Source organism: Lepisosteus platostomus, chromosome 17, assembly GCF_059453375.1.
Source record: "Lepisosteus platostomus isolate fLepPlt1 chromosome 17, fLepPlt1.hap1, whole genome shotgun sequence".
NCBI classification, from domain to species: domain Eukaryota; kingdom Metazoa; phylum Chordata; class Actinopteri; order Semionotiformes; family Lepisosteidae; genus Lepisosteus; species Lepisosteus platostomus.
Window position 1 is genome coordinate 7,540,315 of NC_142627.1, and position 12,053 is coordinate 7,552,367.

The window sequence follows — 12,053 nt, forward strand, 5'->3', positions numbered from 1 at the left end:
AGGTTATCACTTTGTACCACGAAGCTGGCGTTGTTCTCCAGGGGCCCTGCTGGCTGTTATTAGCTTGCTCTGGTTTGATGCCCACTATGAATAGACAGGAGTTGTAGTTTTTTGCTGTGCAGATGGTGGTTGCCCTTAGCAAGCTGGTTGCCAAGAATAGAGGAATTTTGCACTGATTATTAGGGGTGAGATTACAGTACTGTAGTGGTTTCGAAATGACGATTGCAATGTTCAGATTACTTTTGCTGATAATTGTGAAACAGGGCAGTAAGTATCATGAATGGTTACATGTTAAAACATCAGTAGGTTGCCTATTTTGCGGTTGAATCTGAAATATAACCAGTGTTACTAAATGAACTAAAAAATATTGGAAAAACGTATTGTAAAAGACCATTTATACCTTTCCAACAAAATCCTCTCTGTGTGCAGTATGTGACTTTAAATGAGATCATATACTGTACAGTACGTAGAATGTACTGAAAGGCTATACTTTTATAGAGTGAAAACTTTCCATTATTTAATGATAAGATGATGGTGGAAAAATTGCTAGTGACAGACTTTTTAAAAACATGTTATTCTACAGACATATTATCTTTAACATTTTCACCACATTATTGGAAAGTTTTAAAGTATTAAAGTTATCAGTACATTTCACAAGAGTTTACCTGTGCTATGGTATTTACATACTGTATATGTTCGTTGTTGAGAATGTGGACTGGAGTCATACTGTATAGCATTGTGGACATAATATACATATTATTTCATTAAATTAAAAATAATTACACTTTTGATCCACGTTACTTCCTTTCGGAGGCAGACACATTCAAGCTATTGTAGCCATTTTAAAATACATTGTAAAACAAAATACATTTCCTCCCAGGACCCCAGCTATTTCTATAAACATCCATCCATCCATTTTGTTTTTCTGCTGAGGGTTAAACCCAGTTTTTAAGCATGTTTTAGCAGATTTTAAAAACACAATAAGACAAATAACGAAATACACTGATAAATGCACTGATGTACAAAAATGGAAGTTTAAACTGGAGAAGGGGGCAAATAAAAGCCTGAGTTTGGGACTCTATTTGTGCACAAGCAAAATGTAATGGAAGTGTGGTTTAAGATAGTCCCATTGTCCACACAACTTTTTAAAACAGGCCCACTGACAAAAGGCTTCTCTTTTGAAGACTGATATTAACTTGGGAATTGAAGCAGTATTGGGTCACTGGCACCAGTAACATCTAAAAGCATTTCAGTCACATACGGCCGAAAACACAAGCCAGTGTACCTTTGATATACAGTAGTATAAATACTCGCTGGCTGTCCACAACTGTGTATCTTTTCCAGTTCACTAAAGCAGCTGCCTCCCTGGTTCATTCCTCGTAAGTGAGGCGGGTTGTGACAGTTGTGACTGGCTGATCTTCAGCCAGTGCTGTCACTTCCTCAGTCAGGCAGGTTAACCCCACAGTATTAAGTACGCTATCCCTTTATATTTGTCGGCTCGTTCTGTTATTAGAATCTGACCGAACAACTAAAATGATAAATGGAGGCGAAAACTGTGCTGCCCTAGAGTTCATTGCTTTGTGCTACAGTATGTCAATCCAGAGGGAAAGGCCACATTAAAATAAGTCTGTATGCTGTTTTTGTTGAAGGTGAATCTGTGGTTTCATTTGAGCTTTATCGGTCATGACACTACACATGTCTCATGGGTTATGTCAGAATGGGGCACAGATATATTCTTGCAAGATTGTGTTTCATACTGTATGCCTGACAAGGTGTTTGAATGGGATAAATGCAACAGCTGTCTTGGTGATATTAATGTGGTTCTTTAATTTTATACAGATCTTGGATTCCGTCAGTGGTTTAAAAGAGATGTGTATGGTTAATAAATACAGTGGAGGTCTAATAAATAAAATGTGAAGGGTACACGGCAAAGCTCTGTGCCTTGCTCCAGGATAGGAAATAATCTTATCCTGGTTTAAATTCTTATCTTTCGTCTATAGGGATGATGGCATTCGAAAATTCCATTAAAAACCATGTGAGCTGCGTGCATAATAGCTAATTATTGGGAAGGATCTATGCTGCAGTGGCAGAAGCGATTTTCTTCCCATTTTTTAAATAAGGTTAATGGAAAAGCAACCTCATTTGTTTTCTGCACAAATTCTGGTACATTGCTGAATTAGTAGGCTTTTGAGTTTGCAAAAGTATTTTCTATTATTACATTTACTGTACTTTTGTTGTTCAGTTTTTTTTTACCATTGTGCTTGCCTTCTTAGGTATAATCCATTGTTAGAAAGCTGCTTATTCCTCATAAGGGACGCAACTAAAGGTGTAATTATCAGCCATTAAGACATACAGTATACAGTCTCCCTGTAGCACACATTGAATTAAACATAAAAATATTATCGACAGCTTTCCACATAGTAAACCAATGAGAACAAGTGGACCAAAACAAACAGGAATTGTCAAATCTGTTGATATATTTGGAAATTCCAAGGAACAAAAAAAATATTTTTCTTTTCTTTATTGTATTTTACTGAAACTGGATTGCTTTTTTTCTGTTTGCATGGCATCGGAAAAATGCATATTCAAACAAGGGAGCAAAAACAACTACAATTGAACCACAGGCAGTCACTATCACTGAAGTTTAATTACGAAACAGCAGTGGCTCATGATAAACATTACATATACAGTGCATGTCTTCTAGCAGTGTTGAATTTTTAATTCAGTGCTGTGGGAATTCTGCCTTACAATAATCTGCAAATGTCATCTGGTTTTGCCTGTAACTGGTACAAACATCAGTCCACACATTTGGAGTGTCAAAACTGGAAGACTGTGACATTAATGGCCAGGAAATAGCAGAATCAGTTAATGAATAAAAGATGTACAGTCCCAAAAATAGTGTCAACATCAGTATTTTGATATTTCCGCCAGGATTCCTTACCGAGACTGAGGACAAAAAAAATCAACATCATCAAAATAATTTCTTGAGCACATTATTTTTGTTTGCACTTTCCTTATTAAAACCCCCTAGTCTTCCAATTTTCTATTTTTATCCAAACTGAGTTATGAGTGTGCTTATCAGAAGCTGGAAATGTGACAGCTGCTTTAGTAATGGAGCCTTGGAGCTGAGATCACTGTCTTATGAAAACCTTCATTGAGAGTCTGGGAGAGATCCCTTTTTTGAGGCTAAGATGTTGTGTTTGAGTGTTTCCCATTGGGAAAGTTACATGGAAAAATATACTTCCAGCTGTGCTTGAAGACATGAAAATGTTACTCTTTGCTAATGCAAATTTATGTTCTCCCTGATCTTCAGGCTTCAAACTTGGATCATACTTTTTTGTTGACTCTTTTCTGTTCTCTGCTGATGCGGACAAGTAATGTAGGTCTGTTGCTATTTCATTGGTTCAAATGAAAGGGCCTTTCTCTTCATACTGGAACCCGCACATGGGTTGCTGTATCAGCTAAAGTTTTGGTGGTAACACTGTGCTCCTTTGAGATTGCTGCGTAGCTTCCCACTCTTCAAGTTTTACATGATCAGTGAGGTTACAAAGACAGCGAATTTCAAGAAATAAATTTGTTGTGCACTTTTCCTAGAAAAAGAAACCTAGGCATCAGGCCAGCTGTCTGTGTGTGCAGCAGTCTGAGTCCTTGAAAAATGTCCCTGCGACTCTTGAAATATTGATGAAGGATTTAAGATTCTCAGACAACACATCAAATTGTATCTAGAGTCTCTTTTTTGTGGGGGAAAAAAAACAGGCTTCGTCTGTTGGCAGAGTTAGCTGCTTGCAGTGCAAATATCTTTCGATTTGCAGAATTATACAGCAGCCTGCCTTTTGGACTGAAATTAGTGAAGATACAGCACCAGGCTTCCTTGCTACAGAATTGTGATCTGGAAAGGAAAGGCTAACCTTTTGCTCTTGCTCTGTCCCACCACATACAGGGACTATTTTCTGGCTAATTAGTGCAGAGATGACTGTTCCAAAGGCACCTTGCCCCTGCTCACATCCTGGCAACTGCTGTTCTGAGCGAGGGACACCTGGATGGCTTCTAATGGCTGGTGCTCTCGCAAACAGCTCTCCTCCGCTTCACTGATGCAGTGAGGCAGAAGAGAAGAGGAGTCTCGCCAAACCTTGGCAGTCAGCTCTACTCTAAGCTGGGGTTCTTCAATTCAGAATTGCAGTCTCTGAGCTTGTCCTGTCACATGCTCTGATTCCTCTGGCTCCAGGTGTCTCAGGATCGGAGTTTGTGCTGTGCTGTAAAGTCCTGCAAAGTGAGTTTTAAAAGTGAGTCACATGGGGTCAGTGACAGATGTGATACAGAAACACCAAACTGGAAACCTGCAGAATATATGAAACATATCAAATAGTTACAAAAGGAGATAATAGGAACAGGCCAGTGGGGGTGACACAACAGCCTTTCCTTTATTTTCAATAGAGGACAGCTATTCTCAAAGAAACTTGAGAGAAGAGGAACTTTAGAAGCAGGATGGCATCTTGTAACAAGACGAATTGTGCAGCACAGCATTGCTGAGTTTTACTGTCTCAGATGTATTGCTTCAAAGTTTATAGTACCCGTTCTTCATTGGAATCACCTTTCTGTGTGCGGAATTCAAAATGAGTTGTTTGCTGTTTTGCACTGATTGATATCAGGTGTCAGTGTCGCTGATGGGCACGTCATTTCTTTTCCCCCTCGCAGCACAGGTACGCTTTCTGTCAGTTGTCAAGGAAACTGCTCTCAAGGCGAGCTGGCGGTCCTTGGGCAGAGTCGTGTCTGAGGGACTGGTGAAGAATAGAAGTGAGAATGTGGCTTCTGTCGTGACCTGTCCTGGTACAGTACTTTGAGAAGTGCATTGATGGATTTTTTTGTCTATGAAAAAGTTATTCAGGAGTTTTAGGAATTTAGCTACCAACCATTTGCCTCTTAGTTGTTTTTTCTCCATGCAGTGGAATAGACAGTAGATAAATGTCACACACTGCTTGGTATCGTAATCGTAAGCCACATGATTTGACTTTGAACAAACATCTTAAATCTTTACAGACAGAAAGCTGAAAAATCAAACACACAGTAACAGTAAACCAAAATAATACAACTAAATTCTTAGCTGGCCCTGCATTCCTTTTCCTGAAGCACCAGTCAGCCGTAGGGTGAAATGATTAAACCAGCACAGAAGTATTTACCAAAGGACAGAGGTGTGCCTTCTGCAGTATCAAGCCCGAGTGACATCTCCCAGCATTGAGCTGTCACAGCAGATGGCAGAGAACACAGTCCCAGGAGAAGCACGGGGAAGGCTCCTTGCTTGATGTGAGTGGACTTGGAGAAATAAATCCCTGTAAGCACATTGCTAATTAGACCTCTTTCTTCTCATTGGCCTGCATGTATTTTGAAAACACCACTTGGAAATAGCATAGTGTGCTGTGATTATTGTTGTTACTCTTCCATTTTTACTGAAGTCAATGATATTTGCAGATCCTGCAAAATTTTGTATTAAGAGGTAATCAGAACTACAGCAGACTAGATCTGGCCTGTGTACAGGGAGAGTTCCTGGATTTCCTTCTGGGATTTGACTCAGTAGCATGACTCTGGAGTGTGGGATTAGTATCGCTGGGTGATTTTGGCTTCATGCTGACAAGTGCCAGATTCGCAGCAACAGTAACACTTTGTTGTCCAGGATATTCTAAGACAGCGGTGGTTGATTTATGGATTTTTAAAAGAGCCGGTTGTTCCCAAGATCGTGCCTTAGGAAGGTTTTGCGGGGGCATGAAGGTCTTCATTATGGTCCATTGTTTACCCGCTCTGTGAAAACGTGTTTCCAGAAGATGAAAATATTCTTGTGATATCTTATAGGAAATCCAAATGAATACTGCTAACCTTTGTCTTACTGTACATACTGTAGCGCATTTCATGATACATCATCCCAAGGCAGTTTAACCAAAAGAACATAGAGACAGCTACCGTATACACAAATTACATTTCTTCTTCTTAAGAGGAAAAAAACAACAAATCACTTTCGTCTTTTTCCTACATTCCTTCTGAAGCATATGTGTTCAGCCAGTACTCAATGTAGGGAAGATCTTCAGTCAAGTAAGAGGAGAACCAAGTTAATCTGAAATACCAAGGAGGGGCGAACCTCCGTATCCTGGTTGGTGGAATAGTAGGAAGCATTCTCTCTGGATCTGAATGTCTAAAAAAGGCTAATGCCCTATTAGAGTGACTAGGGATTCTGTGTAGCAGAGAGCAGATGTTCTTTAGAGATCTCCTCTCAAGAGTGACCAGGCCCAGCATTGCTTAGCTTCTGAGATCTGATGAGATCAGGCTACAGTACGGTAACTTAGCTGGGGTATTATTAAGCTAATTGCTTAATAAACTCTCTGTACAGCTTACTGTTTTCATTCATCTCTGCATAGGCAGCTTTGTTTTTTCTACAAAAACAAGCTTTGGGGTTGTCCACATCTTTTATGTTGTCCACTTAAACAAAGCTCCTTGAACAAGAGCTACAGTGCAGGTTGCCTTTCCAGTACAGAAGATCTTTCCTTTTGTCAGTTTAATGCCATTTTCGTCTTCAACTGTGCTCGCCATCTACCAGTTCAGGGCTGATATTTTGCCTCAAGCAAAAAGCCTAGAGCGACATGTCAGGCTTCTCTGCATGTCTTCACAAAAATGAATGAGCAAGCCAGGAAGTAAACTGAAAGAGACCTGTATGATTCAAAGAGTCCAAGAGGTGATCTTCTTGATGGAACTTGATGGAAAAGCTAAGGTTGCTGCTGGAAGAGGTGTTAGTGGGGCCAGCAGGGGGCGCTCACACTATACTGCAAACAGGCGCTGTCCTTCAGATGAGACGTAAAACCAAGGTCCTGACTCTCTGTGGTCATTAAAAATCCCAGGGCTTTTCTTAAAAAGAGTCGGGGTTACCACCCTGTCCTAGCATGTCCTGGCCAAATTTCCCATTGGCCCTTACCAATCATGGCCTCCTAATAATCCCCATCTATGAACTGGCTTCATTACTCTGCTCTCCTCCCCACTGAGAGCTGGTGTGTGGTGAGCGTTCTGGCGCACTATGGCTGCTGTCGCATCATCTAGGTGGGGCTGCACACTGGTGGTGGTGGAGGGGATCCCCATTACTTGTAAAGCGCTTTGAGTGGAGTGTCCAGAAAAATGCTATTTAAGTGTAAGCAATTATTATTAGTATTATTATTAATTAACTGGTTCGGGAGGCTGCTGAGTATAAATAAAAAGCTGTGTTTTCCTTGCTGTATTTTATTCGCTTTTGTAGACACTGCTGAAGATCATGTGATAGACTGGAAACTGGAACAAAATCCGAATGACATTGTATTGTGGAGAAGCACAGAGCCCCATGCAACGTACTGTATATCCACTGCAAACATTGTGTCCTGAAACCTGTGCAACAAAGATATTAACTCCCACCTCCATGCTCAACCTAGGAAATTGTTTGAAGAAACTGTATATAATGAAGTCGTCAGCCTCAGTACACCAAAAACTGCACCCCACTGAAAATCACTAAGGCCATGCCTACAGTAAGAGAATGCAACCAGCACTAGAACAAGCAGGTCAAAAAGCATAATATTATCTACTTCTTAAGCCTGTTGTCCAAACCTTCCAGCACACTGAACAATGGGGATCTCAGGGTTTGTTTATTATTCAGATATTACCTCCAGCAGTGCTTCCTTTCTGGGCAGTTCTGAAGCCCTCCTGTTCGTTCTGTGGGTTGGTGTCTGACTCCAGGAAAGAAGATATCCTGGTGCTCCCAGGAGGTAATAATGATTCACGCTGTAGCAGTTTCACATCCAGAAAGTCAATTGAATACATCGCAGCCCTTACTTATGCATGCACACACACACACACTCATACCCTTCACCCTTAGGAGTTGTTTCCTGTGCATGCTGAGGAAGAGGGGGGGGGGTAGAGAGGAGAAAAGGAAATCAATGACCTTCTGGCATTTCTGTTTAACATTAGTAATGTCTTTGGCAAAGCCAGGCTTCTGCACAGAACTAGTGGTGCATGTCTGTACATGTAAAACTACTCTTGCATGGAGGAAGGAGCTGTTACACTGCAAGCAGTTTCTTGTGCTCTCTGTGATTTTCAGATGGTGCTCTGCAGCACGTCTTAGGGAGGCAAATGGCTTCCTTCTCCACATATAAATAATCCCATGTACTGTATGTCATCCCGGAACCCTCAGTCGTTTTTAAGTCATTTTACATGCAGCAAATAGTGTCAAAGAATGAAGCAAGCAAATGGTAAACAAAACCAAAAGGTTCTGAAGTGTCTTCTGTGTTTTTTTTTTGTCAGGTTAAGGTCATTCCCTGCTTCCCTGTTTTTTTTCTTTAGTGTGTCCATGAGGAGCCATTTTGAACTTCAAGCTTTAGGTTGAGCGTAAAGTCCCTGTTGTAATACATTCCTGAGTCTCTGATTAAAAGCCATGCAACCTGTATAATGATTATGTGATTAATTTAGATGGAGCTTTGACTAGTGTAACACAGTTGTACTATACATACATATAATATACATCTGGAGTGAGGTTTTGTGATAAAGTCTTCATTATTGTATTGCACCTGTTAAATTCACAAATATTACATTTTTTAGTACTGGGCAATTGTACGTGATGGAATTTTGTTTACTGAGACACTTTCCTGGATAGTAATAATTTTGTGTTAATGCCCTGTTTGTAATGTTTTTGTAGAACTTCTGTGGTCGCAGTATTACGGAACCCGTATAACCACGGGTCAGTGGCAGGTTTGAATTTCGCAGTCTTGACTCTCAGTTGTAAAGATGAAGTTGCACCAGTGAAGTGCGGATCTTTGGGGTCTGAGAATGAATTGTGATATGTTGGTGCGCCAGTGTATGTGGTGCAGGCTACTGAATGTGGCCCATTTAGCCTTGCTGCTCATTATAATCTCCTTTGTATTAGCCATCACAAAAGAGGGAGCATCTGTGGACGTACTTTAGCTGCCTTCCTTTGTAAGGTTATTGTCTTCTTAAGCTGCTTATTAAAATATAAGTCTTATCCCTCATTAAACTAGGTATGTTAGCTAAGTCCCATTGTATTAATTCTGCATGTGAATAAATAAACATGCTGTCCTAATCAATTCACCACACCTCCCACCCTGGGTCCATCCTTCAGTAATGCAAGGTCAATTGGTTGAGCCACTTTTTCACAAAAGAAGTCCCCATTGCCTCGATCCAATTTGTCACTGCCCTTATTAATCTTCAATCCTGTTTGATAGTAAATATCACGAGCACACTGTTGTCCTTATTGTTCTTTCAGCAAAATACAGAGTTCAAGCCTGTCATAAACCATGATACCTTAGCTATCTGTATAAGTTCTCTCTAGAAATCCCCTTGCCTCAAAAAGTGGAACATTTTTTTTGTTCAATTGCAAAACTATCCCAAATAAGATAAGAATAACGGTTAATAAACTATTCTACATGCACAGTCCAAATGACCTGTGTGAGGTTAGTGAAGAATACCGCAAGATATCTCCCTAATAAATTTGTCACATTCTCTCCAATTACTCACACAGATTCAAAATGCTTTGTTTTCTTCTGCCAATTAGAATTGCGCTGGCATGAAACAGAATGCCACTTAGCTGCTGGAGTTCAAATCCTTTTTCTGCTTCTGTTTCTTCTTCCTCTGTGATCATGATTCTGTCCCACTCACTGCAATTCCTGAAAGAGCACATTGATGCAAATGTCACAAAGCTTTATCATTCATTTGTTCCCCGTTTTCTGTTTGAGGATTGTTCTCTGGAAAGTGCTTTGGAAAAAGGCAGCCCTTCACTGCCTTCCATGTTTGGATAGTGCAATTGTTGTAGGTAGTTTAAAACAGCAGGTGTTTAAATATCTCTGGATTTAACCCTCATTCTTACAAGGGGAAGTACACCCTAACTTATCTTTTTAACTTCTACAGGTGGAAGACTAGTACCAGTATTAAAGGAAAATTCACAGCTGTAATTTTATTTTGTTTGGAACTTCAGCACAGTTTTAAAATGACTCCAAAAATGAGTCACTTTGTGTGCCGGTAAATGGCACAAGTTACAGTACTTAGAAATCCGAATGAGTTTTTTTTCCAAAGCAGCCCAACAGCTTTGTGTATAATGGCCCATGAAGATATTATCTTTCTGAGCTGAAACGCTGAGCTGTTGGAAACCAAAAACTGAGAAGAGCTGTTATTTTTTTTCAGCCCACGTCTGGGTCATGTCCGTTTCCTTAGTGGAGGCATCTGTGCCGACGAGTATAACGAACCCTGTGCAGGTCTCCGATGGAGTCCGAGGTGAACGAAGTTCGAGAAGGACGAGGCGGTCGATCGGTCCGGGCGTCGTCCAGTCCAGAGAGGAGAGCCAGGCTCACGAATCCGAGCAGGGCGAGACAAAAGAATGGGCAAACGATACAAGTTGGATAGGGGTCCGACAGGCGGGGTTCGGGAGCACAAGATGTCGAAGGTCGTAAGTACCGAGAACCCAGGAGGTGGAAAGAGTCCTGATACCGAGCGTCAGTTTGAAGTGAGCAGAGGAAAGGGTGTGGAATGAAGATTGAATGATTAGGGACAATTGGTGCTGGCTGTGCTCGTAACAGTTTCTCTCAGTTGGCCTGTGGTAGGATGGTGACCTGGCCTCGGCACCAGCTGTCTCTGTGTTCACTGCATCAATGCAAGGGAACTTCCTTCACCAGGCTCCCAGAAATCTCTCTTCTTTCCTGCACCCCCTCTTGTGATTTCAAGACTCCAGGCAGGACAGTTCCGTCTCATCGCCTTCTCTCAGATTAGTGTTGGCTTTGGAAATGGAAACTTCAAGAAGTGTTCTCATGTGATATACGGCCCGTATAGTTTAGTATGTTTTAAGGAAACTTGTCCTGGTAAAAATGAGGGCATGGGTGCTGAAGGAGATCAGCATCAGCTGCGGAAAACTACATTCCCTGTGAGCTTGAGAGGAAGACCTTTAAGGAGCAGCTTCAGACAGTGTCTCAGATTTAGCTTTCTGAATTTACAGCTCCCTTTCCACACCCTCATCAGTGACCATAACGATAACGAGTTATCTGCAGCCCTTGGAGACATAACTGGTACCCTCCTGCCTCAACCCCACCTCGCCACGGGATTCCAAAAATAAAATGTTATCTTAAACATTGTGAAAGACTCATCTTGGCTCAGGCCTATATTGCTGATGCTTTTATGTTACTCAGCTGTAATGCACATATAGAACGCCACAAGCAATTTAAGAAACTAGAATAATTTCCTGGATCAGCATTGAAAGATCCTGGCTGAAATCAGTAGCTAAAAGGACAGCACCAGGAGCTGTTGGCTGTGGATTTTGCAGCAGCTAAAGGCGCATTACAATTTGAGCAGTGACCTTTCATTGAGGCCTGCTGAAAACTAGGAAAATAAACCCTCTTAACCGTGGGAGCGCGCTGAGAAATAACCGAACAATCCCAATCGTTCGACCCTACTAGTGCAGAAACTGCAGGTGTAATCAGGAATATGACAATGAAGCTTTTGTCATTAAAAGCACGTAAAACCATAAGGACAGTTGGTGTTGATGATTTAAGTAGTGATGTAGTCTGCAGTCCTTTTCGATTAAGTGAATAGGCCCCCAGGGCCCTTGTTCAGACGCTCCTCCTCAGTAAAAGTTTTCATTTACTTATCAACTCAGACGTCTTCAACGCTGCCTGCGGTAATTTGCTGAAACTGCATGCAGTTAGTGTTTTATTAAGTTTGTGTCCTCAAATGGGAATCTAGGAAGAAATAAAGAGGCAAAGAGTTCAGAAATAGGTATGCATCTAAAGGGTTCGTCCATCTTTGGATTTTTGCTGTTATTTATTTTTTTTATATCCCACAGTGTTTGTTCTTTGGCATTAATAACAGCTGTTACGGTTTCTGTTTGACATAGTAACTCTGCAAGCCAACAAACATTACTACCAGGTGGCCCACTGTGAAATGGGGGGGAATATACTGTATGCAGGTTGTCCAGGCACAGTGCTTTAGATTGGCGCCAGAGCACCTAGTAATGATGTCCATCAAACTCTTTTACAGCCACTTGTGTGAAATAG

General features: G+C 41.1%; 1 protein-coding gene across 6 annotated transcripts in view; it reads left to right on the forward strand.

Moving 5' to 3' along the window:
• The window catches only part of eml6 (EMAP like 6), a 113,468-nt gene that overhangs the window by 19,132 nt on the left and 82,283 nt on the right, over positions 1-12,053 (forward strand). For 3 of the 6 annotated variants that reach the window (XM_088609994.1, XM_088609995.1, XM_088610000.1), the window contains exon 1: positions 10,194-10,456. The exons of the other annotated variants lie outside the window; for them this stretch is intronic. In XM_088609994.1, coding sequence (XP_088466120.1) covers positions 10,209-10,456 — 248 coding nt within the window. In that variant the 5' untranslated portion in view covers positions 10,194-10,208. Of the gene's footprint in view, positions 1-10,193; positions 10,457-12,053 lie in introns of those variants that run through there. 6 annotated transcript variants of the gene reach the window in all.